The following is a 20,322-nucleotide window of genomic DNA, read 5'->3' on the forward strand; positions in this document are numbered from 1 at the left end:
GGGGGCAAGAAGAAGGCGGGGGCGGGGCCTGGCAGAGCCTACCACATTCCCCTTACTAGGAATCGGCGGAGAGGACAGTGAAACCTCAGCAAGTGACCACTTTGTGCCCTTTGGGAGACTGAGAACTCTGAATTCCAAGTATCACAAGTCATGCGGGAGAACAGGCACTCTCATAAACCACTCATGGGAACATCAATGGGTAGGATCATGTCAGAGGGTAAGTGGGCAGCAGTATCTAGTCAGGTTGAAATGTGCAAACCCTCTGATTTGCGATATTTCTTCAAGAATAGTATGAAGCCCTGCTCTTGCGCACAAAGATTTCCACTGTAGTATGCCCAGTCATGGAAATAACCTAAATGTCTTGTTAAGAGATGAATGAACAAACTGAAGTACATTCATACAATGGAATACCTTAAAGCAGTTATAAAAAGATACATCTATAGGTGGCAACATGGAAGGCCCTCAAAATTATAAGAATAAATGAAAAAAGTAAGTTGCAGGCCCAGGCCCTGGCTGGAGAGCTCAGTTGCTAGAGCACCATCCTGCTATGCCGAGGCTGTAGGTTCAATCCCGTCAAGGCACACGTCTGCATGTGTAAACCAATGAAACGGCAAACTGATGTCCCTCTCTGTCTCTCTCCCCCCCCCCACCACCTTTTTCTCTGTAAAATCAATAAATTTTTAAAAATTTATTAAAAAAGTAGTTTTCAAAAGTATACACAGTATGATAGAATTAATGTAGACTTCAAAGTACTACGTACTGGCTACAGATGCACACAAATGAGGTAAAAGAGTCAAACACAGACAGAAAGGATATAGGCCCCCTTGACCTCTAGGCAGAAGAGAAAAAGCAATGACATGAGAGAAAATCTTTGATGGCATCTGGACCATATTTTCCTTGAAAAAAGTTGAATTAAAATGGTAAATGGTAAAAATATGATAGATCTGTATGATAGTTATACTAGTATTTGTTTATGTTATTCTTGGTTCTTTCATGATGCTTGATAAATTCCACAATTTAAGGTAATTAAAAGTACATATGTAAAATACCCAAGTTACTCTGAGTCATCTAGGTTTAATTACCACTCAAGATAAGGAATGAGCATAAATAAATTAGAACACCATGTCCTAAGTCCAACACAAACAAATTCAAGGTACAGGCAGCCAGTAAGAAGTGAGATTATAGACTATTATTCAGCCATAAAAAAGAAGGGAATCTTGACATTTGTGACACCATGAATGTACCTTGATGGCATTATGTTATATGAAGTAAGTCACACTTATTAAATAAGGAGAAACACCGCATGATCTCACTTACATGTGGAATCTAAAAAACCCAAACTCATAGAAACAGAACAGACTGGCGGTCGCTGGGGGGTGTGGGGGTGGAGAAATGGGTGATGGTGTCAGAAGGTACAAATTTCCAGTCATAATATAAGTCAGTCCTAGGATGTAACGCACACAGCACGTTGACTATAGTTGACAGTACTGTAGTGTACATTTGAAGTTGCTAAGAAAGTAGATCTTAAAAGTTCTCATCACAAGAGTAAACCCTTTTAACAATGTGAGGTGATGGATATTAACTAACTGTGGTGATCATTTTTGCAATCTACACATGCATCAAGTCAAAAAAAACAACAAGGAGTGAGATTGATTTTGTGGTTGGCAGTTACGTATGGGAGGCTGGCTTTCTGGACACACTAGCAGGGTGGTGGAGAGTGAATAGGAAGCTTTCTTTGAGAAACTGTCCAAACACAGGCATAGCCTAAATCAATAACAAGACTAGACAGTAAACAAGGGCACACACTCTATACATAAAGGCTGCATTGAGCTGTGGGGAAAGGAATGAGCTGGGCGACACCGTCCCTTCTCAGCAGAGCTGGCCAGAATCAGGTGCCACAAATCCAACAAGAAAGAGCACTTGGGCAGCAATAACATCTTCCAAGGAAGTCAGGGCACGGGTTGTGTCAGTTGACTCCACTCACAAGGCAGGCAGAATGTTCCCACGGAGGCCCGGTGCCCTGAGGCCCCATGCTGCAGGGAGGGGCGGAGATGCAGGGCCCCACCGCTGCAGAGTCCTCGTACAGTGTCCACTACAGCCTGCAAACTAGGCGAACACAGAGCACGCATTTCCAAGGGAATCAGAGTTCCACTGCTGCTGCCGTTTTCTAATGGAGTGTGGTTCGGTCTTCCCCCCATAGGTAACACCACCCCCACCATCTGCGTGGGGGCTTCCTCTCCCCCAACCCTTATAAATGACTGCTGTAAAATGTGGGTGGGGAGTTCATTCATGGGAAGGGGTGGACAGAAGTGTTTGGCAGATGAGAAGGCAACGGGCTCTGGAACAAAAAGCAATAGTAACACCAGCGTGGTCACGTTCTCCTGAGAGGACCCGAGGAAGGAGGGAGTCAACAATCGACTTGCACCATATCGCTAGCTTTTTGAGGGAGGGGCCATCCAGGCTAGAGTTTACTTAATTTACAAAAATGAAGAAATACCAAGTTGTGCCCCAAGAAGCAAGAGTCAATCTTGTTCCCTGCCTACTCACTCACACATACACACACAAACAAATCTAAATCATTCTGTTTCATAAGAATCTCCCTTCCATAAGAATTACTCTTCTAGAGCAGTAGTAGCAGAACTATCCAAAAGAACTTAGAGATGATAGAAATGTTACATACATCTGAGTTGTGCAATAAGGTAGCCACTACCCACAGAGGGCTACTGAACACTTGGTATGAATGAAGAAGTGAGTTTTTTATTTTATTTAATCTTAACTAACAGAAGTAGCCACATGTGGCTAATGGATTTCTTATTGGTGAGCACATGTCTATGGCATTCTTCTTACTGCCTGTATAGTATTTTAGCAGACTGGTGTGATAAGCCACCCCTTCTAGTGACTACTTTGTTAGCTGCCCTATACATCCTCCTGGATGAATGTCTGCACACACCTCAAGCTACTCAGTTAGAATGAAGTTGAAGAAGAGGAATTGTGGAGTCAATGAATAATTATGTTTCTCAGCTCCTCCTGTATATTAAGACCACCCACATACAATAACAGAGATATGAACAAGATTTTGCCTGTTACTAGCTGTTTTCACATACGTGATTCTCATTGGATCCTCACAACTACCAGGTTAAATTAGACAGGATATGTAATATCATCCCCCATGTACAGATAGAAAAAAAGCTGTGAGAGAGCCCGCTGCTGACTCGGTTGTGATAGATGGTGTATTCAGCCAACACAGGAGAACACACCTGGCCGTCCTGTGATATTAAACCATTTGTTCTCCCAGGTTGCTTTAACAAAGAAAAATGCTTATGCTGTATTCACAAGTGAAGAAGGCAGGGTATTAAATTATATTCCGAGTATGACTGCAGTCTTTAGGGTGTAAAACTGTAACTTATGTTTTTCTAAATATCTGTCCAAATTGTATAGCAAACCTAAATAATTATTAAAATAAATAACTGACATTTTATGGGCAATTAAAGGCTGAGTGGTTTACATGAACTATATGTCATTTAAAATGTTTAAACATGCTAAGGGCCATTATTATCCCTATTTACAGATGAAGGCACAGTGGGCTGAAAACACTTTAAGAAACCAGACCAAGAGCAAGGCAATGAGCAACATCTGAACCCAGGCTGTCTCACTGGAAAGCCTAGCAAACTTTAATGAGCACACAAATTACCTTGAAGATCTTGTTATAATGCAGATTCTGATTCAGATGGTACTGATGCTGTTGGCCTGGATATCGCACACTGAATAGATTATACAATCTCTACACTATAATCCTCAAGGATAAAATATGTCTTCTTTTTTTCTAAGAGAGGGGGAAGGGAGAGAGAAAGAGACACATCGATCAATCGGTTGCCTCTCGCCCACCCCCAACTGGACATCTGGTCCGCAACCCAGGCACGTGCCCTGACTGGGAATCGAACTAGTGACCTTTCAGTCTGCAGGCTGGTGCTCAATCCACTGAGTCACACCGGTCAGAGCAGAAATATGTCTCTTCTAAGAATTTAAATAATATCAATGCTTACTAATATATATATATAAGCAAAAATATACTTTTCTTCTCCGTAATTTCTGCGAGCCTTCTCTCCTACCCATATGGCAGACTCTGAGGTGCTCCTGCAAATTCCCACCACCGACAACCCCCTGGCCAAATGCTGGTGTCATACTCTTATAAACCCAACTCAGAGCTTAATCAACCTTCTCATCGCATTAGCAGGAAGCACGTTACCCTCAAAGCTTCCTGAGCAAGCATTTCCACACACAAAGAGAGCAGAGTCAAGGAGGAAGGACCCCCAGGGGTGTCCCAAGGAACCATTCAGTGCCACCTGCCACTCCCAACTGCAGACACTTATCACCAAGTCACCAGCATGTTTCAGATCTGGCACTTCCTTATTCCCATGGACTTTTTCTTTGAAACATTAAAATTATGTATTCTCTAAATAGTTTAACCTTCCAAAAGCTGGCAAGCCCTAGCTCATTTTATACTTACACAACCTTCAACACCCTTTAATTATGTTCCTAATTCTTCATGTCTTTTTATGTGGGATTATCGGATATTCGTTGTTTAATGAACCTTTTGCCATTTGCAGTAATCCTGTTTATCTATCTTAATGCTTAATGCCATGAAATTACTTATCTGATACCTTAAAAGTAGCTCTTGCAGAATGGATTTTATTACCCTAACTCTTCATTTCATTTATATCTCTTGGTTTTTACTGTTCTTCCTATAATGAATAGATGGGTGATTTTTTTTTTTTTTCAGTAAGTGAGATTTCAACATTTAGGTAGTCTGTAAATGATGTAGTAATATCCCCTTCCATTTCCCTCTAAGATTATATTTATTAATACACTTCCTTCCTTGAATCATTTGTGTGATTTCAGTAGAAAATTTTTATTTCCTTTTAAATTAGACCAAAATATAATCTTAAGCGTCCTCTATTTAATGTTTATGACACTCATACTTTATAAAACAGAGCTGTTTTCACTTTTTCCTTTTGGTAACTTCTACTCATTAAGTAAACTATGTAAATCCCCTTCAGATGGAATTAAGATGCATAGCAGCTCCCATTAACCTGTCAGAAACCTTTTATATACACCACATGCTAGTCTTAACTTATCATCTGACTTTAAATTGCTATAATCCATTTCCCTCTCCAAGGCCTCTTTCTCTTTACCTTTTAAAGCCGCAGTTATCTCTGGCCTTAGTAGATGAATGAGACTGTTCTAAAATCTACAGGAAAAATAATGTGTCGCCAAAGAGCAAAGGTGACTTGGACAGGTAAATTTCAATTCTTCCCTCGAGTCCTTGTCTTCTTCGGTCACAGGCACATATCTCTAGTGATCAGCTCCATTCCTTCTTGGTAATTTACAGGAAGCCTTAACCGTGTGACTGACACTATGCCAAGCACTGACTCAGGCGCTGGGATAAATCAGCAAATAAGATAGATATCAAAGGAAATGATAGATCCCATCCTGCCTTACGGAACTTTAATCACAAGAAAGGAAGAGTTCTTTCTTCTGTCGAGGATTGTTGCCAAGAAACATATTATGGGTACTTTCAAAAGTACCCATATTGCCCCCTCAATGCGGGACAGTGTTATTTCCCCTGAAGACGTATTCCTATTTCTGAGCATTTCCACTTCCCTTAGCATGTTTGTGACTCAAAAACTGAACATTCGTATTACCATATTGTGCCACGTATAATGTACTCTTGTGTATAAAGCACACCCACGTTTTTGTCGCAAACTTTCAGGAAAAAAAATCTTTCATTTTAATTTTTTAATTCAAGTTTTAATTTATTTATATTTAGATACTTGTTTTTTGTATTATAAAGGGATTTTGGCTTTTTGACCATATTATGTTACAAAAAATTTTATGTAACAAATGATTACAAAACACGAGAACAGATATTAAGGTACTTCAGGTACTACCCATGTATAACGGGCATCCTTATTTTTTCCCTCAAAAATTTAGGCAAAAAAGTGCGCATTATACATGGCAAAATACGGTATATTTTTGACATCTGTTAGCTTTTCTTGTATTGTCACTACCATCTCCTTGGGCAACGTAAAATTCGGGCACGCTAAATCTTTACCTTTCTGCATCACCGCTGACCTTCATAGGTCCTGCGAATGCTTATGGTTTCCCTGCAACATTACAAGGCGAGTTCTACCTTTCATCAGTATAGAATATTCCTGGTCCAAGTCATTCTTTCCAAGTTTATCTCTTCGACATTATTTCACATCAACTTTTTCCAGTCTTGCTTCTCCGGGCCCCTGACAGCTGGGCTCAGTTGCTACTATCATTCTTTTTAATCGAGCTTAGGCTGATGTCTTTATAAAGTCTGCTCTTGACACCCCTTACTCAGTTCTGCTCTGGTTTCTCTTAGCATTAACAGTTTTTCATGGCTTCAAATTTTTCCTGGTGAAATTTTTTTGTGAAACACCTTACGTTGCTCATCACTTTTCTATCATCCCCAAACTCCCGTTTTATTTTTATAATTTTAAAAAACAGGTTAAATTTAGAACTTTCCAAACCAATTGAGAGGCTTTTTTTCAACTTGTGGAGCTTCGAGTGTGACGAGGGCTCATTTTTCAGCCATGTCCAATTAGCTTAATGACTCCTGAAGAACACTGCTCTGATTGAGGCTAAAGTTGGAGGGAAATGTTCCAGTAATGCCATCAAAGACGACACACTTCTGATATCCCCAAAGCCAACCTCACTGGGCCTTAAAATAACAAAAAGGGATTTTTAGCGCAGTAAAATTAAACACCCTTTATGCTCTCGTTTCTCTATGCCAACAGACACACAAACGTCCCACGTGGAACACTTGGCACCTTGAGCTCGCAAGTCTTCTAAATCAAGTTATTCATAACTTCCACAGCCCTCCAGTGGCTGGGGGCCTGTTCCAGAGTAAGCTAATAGCTGCCCTCCCTCTCACAGCCTCTCTTCCAGCCAGAGACAACCCTTGGCTTCACTCCGCACTGTCTGTCAAAAATGACAGTTGGATATGGGCACCAGCGTACTCACCCAACTTACAGTCTTCTGGTGTCACTGTGATTCACTAAAGGAGAGACCAGTGTGGAGGGAGGGCTTGGGGGTGAGAGTTTGGAATCCTGAGGTTCATTCTGGTCGGCCTACGTTTTTAACACTTTATAGACCTGCAGCATTACCTCCTCACAAGGCACGGCTTACTGCTTAGAAGAGCCCCTTGGTCTGCGTTAACAAGATGGAGCAAATTATTTCTAGCTTCTTTCTGGAGCACTGTGTTAACATTTCACCTCCCACAGTAAGTTCAGAAAAAGTTCTCTCATATGTGAATCATACAAGCTTAAGCTCGGGATCAGAAAGTAGGAAAAACCTTCCATTTTTTTTTATATGAGGCACTAAAATCAGCATTATTATTTTTGTCTTAAAAATCTACTAGATTGTTTAAACAGTGGGCCCTTCTAAATAGGGCAGCGAGCACTATTTGAGGGAAACTCACCAAAATGAAATTGCTTTTGGTTGGTATTCCAACAAAATACTCCCATGAAAGGGGAGGTGGGGGGGACATTATCCGCCATTAGTATGTACAAAGGCAAGTCTCTGGTGCAGGAATAATTTGTTTATTGTTGTTATTGTTTCTTTTAATAAATCAAGCCTCTACAAAGGTCAATTTAAATGTCTATAATGACAAGTTCTCCACGGGGCAGGGCGGGGCGGGGGCGGGGGAATGACAGAACATCTGTTTCAATCTGCCAAAGACCCCGCTTAAATAAAATCAATTTAGGATGCCTCTCCCACTCCAATAGTTCTCTAACAGATCATCTTATCCAACAGGATAAGCAAGAAGTCAATACTGACATCACTACCCACGACTGAATTCTTTTACATGGGTATCCAACCTCTTGGCATCTCTGGGCCACAATGGAAGAAGAGTTGTCTTGGGCCACACATTAAATGCAGTGCAACATATAATCACAAAAACGTTTCATAATGTTTTAAGTAAATTTACGATTTTGTGCTGGGCCGCATTCATAGCCATCCTGGGACACACGCGGCCTGTGGGTCACAGACTGGACACCCCTGCCTAGCAGAAGCTACAGAGTGCACTTCTTCCAGTAAACATGGACTGAGTGTCTATTCTATGCCAAAGCAGTTGAGCCAGCGGTTAGGAACAGAGGGTGAAGCTGTACAGACCTACCTGCCAACACCAAAACCACCTCTTACGGGATCAGGGCTTGAAAAAAAAATCATTTAACCTAGTTTCCTGGTCTATAAAATGGCAGAGCATACTACTGCCTGAACAAACTGCTGTGAGAAAGAAGTAAGATTTATCAGCAGTAGAAGCGTTAAATAAATTACAGTGTACACATATCCCAGAAGATATTTTTAAAGCTGTTTTTAAAACAATGGGAAGCTACATGAGAACTGAAAGAAAGGCAGCCAAGAAGACACATACCTTTGGTATCGTGACACCTCTGAATTCAAGCTATGCCCCTCAACCAACAGCATCTTATGACAGCACCAGGCGGGCGGAAGCTGTGATTTCTCGGAAATTGGCAGTGACTGGGGGAACTTGGTCACAGCCACTCACGTATCATCACTTCCATCCAGCTCCGCGCACTGGTGGCACAGCAGAGGTCGAATTTACCTATTTAGAATGTCTTTTAGAAGATTACCCTAAAATCTAGCGTTGAAATGAAAGGTTATTGTGTTCACAAGAAAGCAAGGAAACAGAGCATAAATCTGATTAATAGTGAAGCACATAATTATCTGTTATTGGAAGAATGGCTGCAATTCCGTGTTTCCTTGCAAAGCAAGAACCAAGCACTTTAAAGGACATAAGGAAGGAAGATACTCACAAAGAGCTGAAACTATACTGCATTTTGCTTCTGAAACAGAAGTCGGAAGAGGAGTGCCATTCACAGACTGAGCGATGCAAGTGAAGGTGAGTGAAAAGGCCAAAAGCTTTGGAATAATAATCAAAGTGTCTCAACCGAAAGGAAGGCAGACGTGACCAATTCACACAGCTCAATGCAGAAATGACAAAATACCAAAAGTTAAAAAAAGCAACTACAAATATAAACATGTACAAGCTCATTAAACTGTATGTATGTGCATGCATGTGTGAATGTGTGTATAAATCCATATACGGGCTACACTGATATAGTCTAGACCATTAACAGTCATTCAGAAAAGGGGAGAGAAATGTAAATGAAGGATGAAGGAAGATTTTAATGTTTAATTGTAATTATTTCTCTTTTGTTTGAGATTTTTCTAATGAGCATGTATTTGGTTTTTTGCAATGTTGTTAGTTCAAGAAGATTGCAACAAAATAGGATGTGTACAGTCTCGGAACCCTGCCAGACAGAGTAAATCTTCAATGAGCGGTGGCCATTACTGTGCTCCTAGACAATACAAAAGAAAGAAGAAACATGACATATATGTTTAACATATGACCTCAGCCCTCAAGGAGTTTACAACATAGGAGGATTCAAGACTAAAAGAGGGGAGAGAGATAAATGGATGAATGGGTGGGGAAGTAGGTGGGTGGATGGATGGATGGATAGATGGATGCACAGAAAGGTAGATGATAGACAGAACGACCATAAAATAAAGAAGGCTGCTGCCCACATTGCTGCCCACAAGCCACAGAAGAAGTGTCTTGTTCAAATCTCAGAAGCCGACAAAGAATAGCTATCACCGTCGTAGAGCACCAACATACATACCCCAACAGTTTACCTGGAAAGCTACAGAAACAAGCTAGGACATACGTCCTCACTTCCGAAACCTGTTCAAGAATGACCCATCCATTAACTATGTCCACAGACAGGGCATCCATGTTTGCCCACACCCGGGAGGTCCACACAGCTGTCCCCACCAAGGTCATAAATCCATCAGCATATCTCACATTTAAAAATGTCTTTTTTATTTTTTTTTTCAAACCCACTTGTGGAAAAGTGCCTCTGCCCTTCCCATAAAATGAAAAAAGGGTAAACAACCCCATTTCCATCACTGGATCATTTGATTCTTCCAGAGGAAAGAACAGGTGTTACACAGCTTTCCGTCCTTAGAGCACAGTGCCAGTTGGTACCATGTTAATGAACAGCCAAATAAAGCTTTCAGAAGAATGTTCTAGTTACCCAAAGACAAAAAGGGAAAGAATATTTGCATGCTCGGTAAGCTAGAGCTCCACCCTGGAGACACATGTGCCCGATCAGCGGGTACATCTCCCTGCAAGCCCAGCATCCTTCTTCTCAGCGCCTCCTTTCTTCCTGCAAATTCCTGCACAAAAGAGGTCAGCAGCAGACAAAGCACACTGCTAGTCTGAAGAAAGGGGAAAGTAAAAAACTCAAGGAAAGCTGGACACTGAACAAAGGAAAACAACAGCTGGAAGACGTGTCCTAAAGAATCCAAGTGTTATAAAGCAATACAGAGCACAACTTTTAAAAGACCAGAGACAAAAGTCTGAGATGAAAGTTTCTCAAAAACCCACTTACTGGTAGTACACATGATTTTCCCCACCACCTGCAACACTGACTCAAGTTGTAAAGCCCTTTGATGGGAAGGGGAAACGGAATTCTGGGAGGGAAAGGGGAACTGAAAAGAACAATAAGGGCTCTGTAGAGCGGAGGAAGAGGGACTTCCAGGGTTAAGATTTCAACACAGGACTCCCAAGGCAAACTTTGAGGCAGCTTCTCCCATACCTCCTGGGGCCCCTGAACCTCCCAAGTTTAACGTTCAGGGAACCAGGTGGCTTTTGGTGTCAGGTGCCACCTGCCTTTTATCTGCTTTCTCAGCAGATTTCTCCCAAGACAACCCAAGAAATCTACAATATAAAACTTCAAAAGTTTGCACTACGATACAAGGGGAAGTGAAAGGGAAAGGGCCGGGGCTGATACAATTCTAGCTAAGAACGGATCTTCACGTGAAACGTGGGGCTGGAGAAACCTGATGGCTAAAAGACCCCTTGGGAGAAGGACGACACCAGGGTGTCATCCAGAACACATTTTTAGGATGAGCAGTAATAATGCTTAAGATGTATGGCCAGCGGACTGGCTCACACTAGGTCAGAGGTTCTCAACTGGGGCTCTCAACAGGGTGATTTTGTCCCCAGAGGGCATTTGGTAATGACATATATGGTTGCCCCAACTGCTGGGGGGAGAGTTTAGGTGGCGGGGTGGTACTGGCATCTAGAACCGCTGACGCTGCTAAATATTCTACAATGGTAGGACACCCACGCTCCAACAAAGAACTAGGCAGACCAAAGCGTCAACAGTACCAAAACTGAGAATAACCCTGCTGCACTAGATTAACCCCATCGACGCAAGCATCTCTAGAAACCCTCATTCCTGCCTCAAGTACTTGCCATCCCTTGGGCTGAGCGGCTACCCAGCCACAAAATTCCACTTACCCTGATGAGCAACACTACACATCAGGCAAATGATGTGACCGGCAAATACGGCATCTGCAAAGTACCCGGCTGCTCTCCCAGCAAACATTTTTAAGGTCATTCCTCAGCATCCAAGAGAGTAAATTCTTTTAACAACAATTACAATGAAAAGAAAGGAACTTGCACGCACACGCACGGGCGCACGCATGCACGCACGAACGCACGCACGCACGCATGCTGGAGCAGCCATTTTAAAAATCCCCCTGGGGTGTCGCTAATAAAAAAGCCACAGGAGTTAGGATGGCCCAAGCATCTCCAAAATAGTCCAAAGAAAGAAAGAGGGGAAGAGAACAAGGAACACTCCACAACCAAAAACAGATTTGTCCCTGGGACTATCTCCCAGCTACAAACAGTTCCATCACTCCAAGTCGCATCCATGGCACGTAGTTATCTTTTGTTAACTGTAAGATGCAATAAGCGTATGAGAAAAGGTGAAAATATAAAGATGCAGCTTAATGAATGACAGCGACAGCCCCCAGCATTGGGTCAAGAAATCGCACGGTGGTGGGCTGGGGTATCTTCCTGCCAAGTGTGCCACCCCGCCATACACATAGCAAGACCAGTGCTATTTTTGAAATGGTCCATCTTTCCTTAAAGATTGAGACTGTATTTTTCCTTAAGGATTGAGGCTGTATTTACCAAAAACAAAGCGACTGCTAAAATCAGAGCAGCGACCATAACGTGAACAGATTTGGGAAGGGGGTGTCTATGGAAGCAACCTCACTGGCTGCCAATTCACAGAAGCAGTGGGAGGAAAGGTATGGAAGCGCTGTGCCTGGAGAAGGGTGGGAATACCCAAGTCGAGAGCCAAGGGAAACTTGGGTTGGAATCCAAGCCTCGGTCCTTCCTCCAGCTCTCTGGGTATGGATGCTTTCTCATGAACCATAAACTAACTTCCTGCCACACCACAGCATTGGAAAGATCCAGCAAGATATGTGTTTAAAGGGGCATGCAAAGCAGCTTGCAGCTCACCCAAAGATGTTCCTTCCGCAAACACCAGGGTCGCTGCCCTCCCCCTCACTATGCAAACATGCAAGGTCGTAAAGACCACGTCTATAATGTGAGATTATTTGATTATGAACTTTCCTAACCCCAAAATTCTCTAAACTGTTTTATGCATGTGATGATATAACCCCACTTTCAAGTTACTCCGGAGACTTTGGCCAGAAAGTGTCTGAACCAGTCTTGGAGGCGCAGAAATTACCCTCCTGCCCTCTCCTACTCACATCCCTGTCCCTCCCCCACTAATCCCAAAGTAAAAGGCCTAAGTGGGCTGTCAGGAAAAAACATCCCACACCCCAGAAGGGAGACTTCTGCTCAGCCCTTTGAAGATGAAAAGCAACAAGGTGTGTTTATTTGTACTTTGGTGCACAGTCTCATCTACCTGGGCTGGGCTGCACCAAGCTACTCAGCTAGTAAAAAATAATAATGAAATCCACCTGATGGCACCATTAAGCAGATCTTTCCAGGGAAAAAAAAGTCAATAGCAATGCTCCTGGGAGTACACATAGGGGAATCTTGAGCCTTTTCACTGACAGGAAGAGAATGTCAAGGAATCTAATCAAAGGTCAGCCCCGGGAGGAGGTGAGAAGACTGACCACCCATGCCCTGACCACCATGAGACATGTCTACTGTCAGAGCACTTAAACCCACCATGTCTGCTGTGTGAAGGGAAACTGGATGTTGTATGGGCTGAGTCTTTCTCACAGGATACATTAAAAAATAATAACAGCCAAAAATCAATGCTTCACTTCCCTAATACAAGCAATAAAAACAAAGGAAGAAAAAAAACCCATGAAGGTGTCTGAAATAGTTCCTGAATAACAAAGGCCGCCAAACTGCTCTTGGAATGTCAGTGGCCTTGAAGCCCCACAAAGATAGGGAACTCAAACTAAGGCTCGACTTTGACCCCAGGTTTCTTCACAGACTATCGAAGGGACCCCCAAATCTGAAGTACTGGTTTATACAACCTCTTGTTTCATCAACTTCTCAGAAGAGGATCCAGATGTAGGATATGGCATAGAATGGTAGGGTCTCCAGTCCTGCTATGGACCCCAAACTGAACCACATAGGCTCCTCTATGCGCTGGGAGCCCAGGACACCAGGCTGGCATCAGGAAAAATGACCAGCCCTGTTTCTGGTAACACTCCATGTCAGGTCAAGGAGGAATCCATGCTAAGAAGATGCTTAATGCAACATGAAATATGCACACACCCCAACATGCCTCTAGGTTTCTAAACCAGCAACTGTAAAGGTGACTCAAAGCCGCACAGGCTCAATGACCACAAATAATGGAAAAGCACCACCTGGGACAGTTAGGCAGTTCTGTGACCCCCACCCCACTATGACTATTTTATTTATTTTAGCCCTATTTTATATGTACACACATGTTAAATAACCAGCACGGACCAGAGAAAGACAAAATTAACTTTATAGCTATTTTTATAGAGAAGGGGACTCAACCAAAGCAACCAGGACCAACTGGAAGATGCAAAAAATAATTTCCACTGAGCCACAAGCAGCTCTCTGAGGACACAAGTGCGTGCCCACACGAGCTGGCCTCCAGGCTGTCCTACTTGGGTGTTATCATAGGACACATCACGGCTATGCAAATTTAGAGCATGAATCTAGGCAGATCATGTCTGAGATGCCCCGGAAGTCTGCCTGTTCTGCTTCCAAATAATCATTCATGTCAGCAAGTGGCTGTCAACGCCCCCTTGGAACTCTCTCCCTGGGATGGCCCCATAGTTCAAAAGAAACAGCACTCTGACCCAGACCTGGTTAAAAATCCACAGCAGCCACACTAGCATTCCACCCTCACTGGACGCCACAAGTTCCCAGGTATCTAAAGGGAGTCTCTGAGGAGTGGGGAAGAAAAGGCTGGCCAGTGGCCAGGACTCGGGCTTCAAGGAAGAAAGGAGATTTCCCTAAGCACACACCTGATGGGGAGTGTGGGGGCGGAGGGGGGCGGGGGTCAGAATGAAATGAACCCCAACTTCCCCAACAAACATCACCAAAGACACCTCCAACACCAAGTGCTAGCACTTTGGAAAATCAGGCATAAATTACATATGTGGATGGCATAAATGTCAAACAAGCAAGCTGCTGCTGAAGAAAGTTCACTGGGCCCTGTCACCCACTTTCTGGACATCAGCTGCCCAGAAATAAACATCAGGGGGCCAAAGGCAAGGGGAGGTGAGGAGGGGCAGCTGACAGCTGTGGCTGGCGGGCAGGGACGGCGGAGGAAGGGATCCCGAGCTGCAATTCAGAGCGTGCCCACATCAGCAGAAAAGTTCCTGGGAACAGCACGCTGTCTGGGAGGAAAAGAGGCTTGCTGCTCCTCTGCACCTCAGGATGCACTCGCTACGGCGATGCCAGATTCAAAGAGCCGCCACATGAAGCCCGCGTCCTCTCCCAGAGGCGCCCACTTAAGGGCGAATGAGGGTGGTCAGATGACAAATAAATGATCTGCTTCCACAACCAGCAGGAAAGATTAATTCCCAGGCCCTGCTCTGTTTCATCTCTCTTTGCCCAAACCAAACACAGTCCAGGGAGGAGTGGAAGGAAGCGGCGATACGGCCCGCCCCGCGATCGAGGATGGGAAACTGAGGCCAGAAGGTGCACGAAATAAGACCCGGGAAGAAGCTCTGGGGAGGCTAGCCAGCTCCGAGCACCCCCGGGCGTATGGGAAGATGGGATCAGGGAAGAGTTCTCTCCTTTCCTCTCCTCTTCTCCCCAACACACACAACACAGAGACTCACTCGAGCTACGCCCAATCGGGGCAGTTGCCGGGCTCCCCAGAGCCGGGCTGCACACAAAGCCCCGCCCGCGCACACACCACACAGCAGAAGCCGGCGCGCACGCCCACACAATAGGACCGCGCACCCCGCCGCGGCCCCTCGCCGGGGTCCCGGCCAGCCCGGCGCCGGGGTCCGCCCTCCCTGCACACCCGCGCCCGGGGACGCAGCCTGGGCGCGGGGAGGGGGCGCTATCGCAGCCCGGCCGCCGCGCCCAGCGCCCCGTAGGAAGTTCGCCGGACGCCCCCCGACTCACCAGCCGCGCTGCTCAGCAGCAGGCACAGCGGCCCCAGTAGCCACATGGCGCGGCCGCGGCTCCCGCAACCCGGCGCCGTCGCTGCCCCCACGGCCTCGGCGCTGACCCCGCCCCTCGCCGCGCCGGCCCCGCCCCCCGGCTGTCCCTCCACCCTCCGCCCCGCCCGCTCCGGCCCGGCCGGCCGCCCGGCCCTACCCGGCTCTGCGAAGTTTTGCAAGCAACCGAGCGGCGCGCCGCCGTCCGCCTTCTAACTCGGGTGTCTGGACTCAAACGGACCCCGAGGGGACTGCCAAGGGTCCGGCCCTTTTGGCCTCTCGCCGCCCACTCGCTTTGGCTGCGAGGGTCTAACAGCGCGGGCTCTGTTCCTTCTCTTTATCCCCTTTCCTCTTCCTTCTGTTCCTCCATCCTCTGAGGATGCGGCGCTCACCCCTCCCCAAACCCAAAAGTGAGTTCTTTACTCAACTATAAAATGGGTTTACTCCAGGGAGGGAAAGAAAAAGTTGGAAGAAAGAGCCAAGTACTCTGAGAAAAAAAATTTTATTTTTAGTAGCGAGAGTGTAATATGACCAGTGCTTCTCAAAATTTAATACGCATACGAAACACTTGGGAATCTTGTTAAAAGCTGACTCTGACTCTGTCGGTCTGGGTGGAGCCTGAGATTCAGCTTTTCTAACAAACTTGTAGGTGATTTGGAGACTGATGGCCCGTGAACCACACCTGGAGCAGGGAGACTAACACCTTCAAGGTACCCAGGTTGGCCGTGAGAGTTACTCCAGCTGGATCTGGTCTACCAGTGGAACGTCTGAGCCCCGATTTATAGAAAAGAAAAGTCAATGTAAAGGAACACACCCAAGTGCAAAAGGAACAGCTGCTTCAGTGCAGCTGGGGCGCCTGGACAGCACTTGTGAAAGTGCCAGGGAGTTAGATGGTGAAAGAACGCAATGACATTTTCTGCCTCACTTCCATTACCCCTCCCCCCCAAAAAAGCAAAAGGCCGATGCAAAAAAAGAAAAACAAAACCAAAAAAAAAAAAAAAAATCAACGCCCCAAACCGGATATAACTCAAGTGTCCATCAACGGGTGAATGGCTAAACAAACTGTGCTCCATCATTTAACAACTTGAATGAATCTTAAAAGCATGCTAAGAGAAAGAATCCGGCCCTAAAAGGTACATTCTGTAAGATTCATTTATTAGACACGGGGTGGGAGCAACAAAACTGTAAGGACCAAAATCAGATCAGTCGTTACCAGGGTCTGGGCCTGGGGGAAAGGAGTGAGTGCGCAGGGGCACAAGGGACCTTTCTGGAGCAGTCGGACCGTTTTGCATCTTGATTTTGGTGGCGGTTACATTACATTTGGCAAAATGTACAGAGCTGCATGCCTAAAACCGGTGAATTTTACTGTATATAAATTGTACGTGTTTGCAAGAGTCAGGAGAGTATAGGTGCTGGGACTACTTGCAAAGGGAGATTGCGCAGGCGATACCATCCTCCCATTCTGGATGCACTGTAGACAATTTAGAGGATGCTAAGGTTCAGTGACTTGACTTTTTGTCTGCTCTAGTCTGGAGGCATGGAAGCTAAAGTAGATCAGGTCAAGAGTTAAAAATACCAATGCCTGTTTCAGGTAATGAGAAACTGTGATGTGATGGAGGAAAGTTTAGAAAGTTCCGTATCGCAAAGTAGTTTGTCAAGTATGGAAAATATAAATTCTCCCAAAGATTTACCATTTGGGGGTTTTCATCCTGGAATCCATGAACATCAGGACACCATCCATGGGCTTTGGGGAGTTTTAAAGCCCCTAAAGTTTTATGCAAAAATTCAGGCGTATGAAGGTGTGTGTGTTTTTTTTAGGAAATGCGTTGTAGGAAGGCCCCTGGCCTTTGATAATGACACACAAGAAGGCAAACAATTTCTCCTACAGTTGTTAATTTGCCTCCAAACATTAGGAATACAAAAAGAGAGTAGACCTGACCCAGTACTGTCGTTCTTGTTTCCTTAGGTTCCCTTGGGCACATGAACTTAAACTCTGGATATGATTTAGTGTGCCGGGCGTACTCTTTACATAACTGTCTGTCTCTCTCACTCTCTCTGTCTTTTTCTATCTCTCTCTCTCTCTCTCGTACACACATGTTGTGAATTTAGTAATGTCTTTAAAATCATTTGGACAAATGTAAAGTCCTCTTTAGGTTGAGTAGTTTTTAGAGTGATACTGAATCACTCCCAACCTCCTTACCATACAAGCTGGGCAGGAGGTAAAACCATTCCTATTTCGCAATTCTTTAGAATTTCATCAAAAACACAGGACATTCCATTTCCAGAAAATGTCATAGGTTCCAATGCTAATTGTTTGGGTCTCCAGGAGCCAGTCTTAAGCTCTTGTTATGGTTGGTTTAATAAAAATCAAAACCAGAGTGATTTATGTCTATTATTTACCAAAAGTGAGACATCAGACCTTGGATGTATATTCTCACATGGTTTCACATTGCCGGCAGAGGGAAGAAAGAATTTTGCCTCTCTGTGGTCTTTGGTATAGTGCTCCGCAGTACCCATACACATTCTTGATACAGAGAGATTTGATCAGATCACTGGGGAGAAGTAAGAAGGGTCCGTGGAAGGAGTTTGCTGAGGCAATGGTAAACAGTCTAGGATGGGATTGGCTGAGAAGCTAAATGCCTCTAGAGCGCATGGAATTATGGGCAAGAAGATTTGAAATAAAAGAAGAGCTCTCAGTTGGGCAGGTGTGGGTTCTCTTTGGCTCTTGGGCTCTCTTCTTCCTCCAGGATGCCTGGATGATGATGCTGCAGCTGCCTGTATTTCCCAATGGATGGTATTTTGGATGGGAAGGAACATCGGGCACAGCCTAGGATCAGGCTGGCCTGGCAGAGGGCGGCAGGGTGATTCTTTTCGGGGTGTTCTAGAGAGGATGACCTCTGAGGCAGAAGCCTGCCGTTCTTCCAAAATTGTGTAGCCTTTGTATCTTATGTTGTTTTAGTTTGGAAACTAACCCTATAGAGATAAAATAATTAAAACTAACAGGGGGAAATGATAGAACTCAGGTGTTAGAGTTTAGCCTTAACCGATAGGCTTAAGTGACTAATAATGCATGTGGAAAGCTGTTATTCCAAGACTGTGGAGCTTTTGAATAAACACTCCTTCCCTTCACCACCAAAGCTTTGCCCCTGGAATTTTGCCCAGGGGTGGCGGTGGGCAGCAGGACCCAAGTGCTGTTCGGTAACATTCTCACTGTCTCCTCGCAGCAGCCCCAGTAACACCACCGCTAAAAATCGAGCAAAGCTGAGCTTGAACTCAGGTCTGTCTGTGATGTGCTCCAGTGTTCTTTTCACCTGCCACACACTAGCTCTGTGGCCTTGAACAAGTTTGTAGCCTCTCTAAGCTTTAGTTTCCTTCTCTGTAAGAGCACCTGGATCTTAGGGTTGCTGTCAGGATTAAATGAGATAATGTCTGTAAAGTCTGTGGCACAGTGCCATGCACAAAGTCACGGCTCCAGAGGAGGTGGCTGTGGTTGTAGTTGTGGTTGTGGCTGTGGCTGTGGCTGTGGCACCTGTGACGAGGCAGCTGCTGTGGTAGCCAGTCTCCAAGGTGGCTCCCAAAGGTCCTTGCCTTCTGGAATCCGTGCTTTTGTAAAGTCTAATTCGACACTGAGTGGGGCCAACCTGTGTGACCAATGGCTATTGTAGAAGAGACGCTGGGCAACTTCCACGGCTGAGTGACAAAGCACATAGCGGTTTCTTTCTGAATCTCTCAGATCTCACATTCTGGCGGGAGGCAGCTACCATGTGGTGAGGGCGCTCAAGCGGCCCTGTGGAAAGGCCCACGCGGAGAGGAACTGAGCTTCCTCCCAACTTGCCAGCCATTGGAATGAACCATCTTGAAAGTGAAACCTCTAGCCCCAAACAAGTCTTTGTAGGACTGTAACCTTGGAGAGATAACCTTGGTGAGATATCCTGACCTGGAACCACCAGGCCACTCCCAAAGTCCTGATCCACAGAAACCATCAGAGACAATGAATGTTTATTGTTGTTTTAACCCACTAACTTGCAGCTATCTCTCTCTCTGTCTGTCTCTGTCTCTGTCTCTCTCTCTCTCTCTCTATCTTTAGCTCTACCTCACTTACCAGCCCCCCTGTTGTGAACTGCCCCAGAGTGAGGCTCAAGTGACAAGAAACTATAAAGGCCCTTCTGACGGCATCCAGTGAGGAATTAAGGCCCTCGATCCACAAATACTGAAGCCTGCCCACACCCACACAAGTGAGCTAGAAGGCAGAGGGGTCGCGGTACTGGCTGCCGCTTGACTGCAATCTCGCGAGAGACCTTAAGGCAGACCCACCCAGCTAAACTATGCGCAGGTTCATGACCCAGAAAACCTGTAAGATTATCTATGCGTGTTGGTTTAAGCCACTACATTTCAAAGTGATTTGTTACACAGCATTAGATAACGAATACAAAAGTCCTGCTGTAAACATTGAGTCTGCAAACACTTATTGAATCTCACTCATTGGTTAGCCTGGGGGAGGCAGTGTGAGAGAATGATCGTTAATCAAGTGTCACCTTCAGACATTGTACATTTATAATCAAATTTATCTTCACAACAGTCTCCAAGTTAGATATTATTATCCGCTTTGCACAGTTGGGGGCTAATCTGTGGTCCAGAGAATTTAAGTGACTGGCCCAAAATAACAGGAAATAACTGAGATCTGAAGCCAGAGCCTCTTGATTCCAAAGGACTCCCATGTCACCATACTGAACATTGTTTGCTGCCTTCTCCAGCAAAACTCCTTCCAATTCATAAAAC

At 44.9% G+C, this 20,322-nt stretch overlaps 1 protein-coding gene across 2 annotated transcripts in view; it reads right to left on the bottom strand.

The window, feature by feature from the left end:
- The window catches only part of LDLRAD3 (low density lipoprotein receptor class A domain containing 3), a 207,473-nt gene extending 191,896 nt beyond the window's left edge, over window positions 1-15,577 (bottom strand). The window contains exon 1 of one of the 2 annotated variants that reach the window (XM_054585899.1): window positions 15,509-15,577. In XM_054585899.1, the coding sequence (XP_054441874.1) occupies window positions 15,509-15,554 (46 nt within the window). In that variant the 5' untranslated portion in view covers window positions 15,555-15,577. The remainder of the gene's footprint in view (window positions 1-15,508) is intronic. The other variant, XM_054585898.1, reaches the window with a different exon arrangement.
- Between the last annotated feature and the right edge of the window lie 4,745 nt (window positions 15,578-20,322).

The sequence above is a fragment of the Pteronotus mesoamericanus genome, unplaced genomic scaffold (genome assembly GCF_021234165.1).
Source record: "Pteronotus mesoamericanus isolate MK-2021 breed Mesoamerican mustached bat unplaced genomic scaffold, CSHL_Meso_final contig_90, whole genome shotgun sequence".
Lineage (NCBI taxonomy): Eukaryota > Metazoa > Chordata > Mammalia > Chiroptera > Mormoopidae > Pteronotus > Pteronotus mesoamericanus.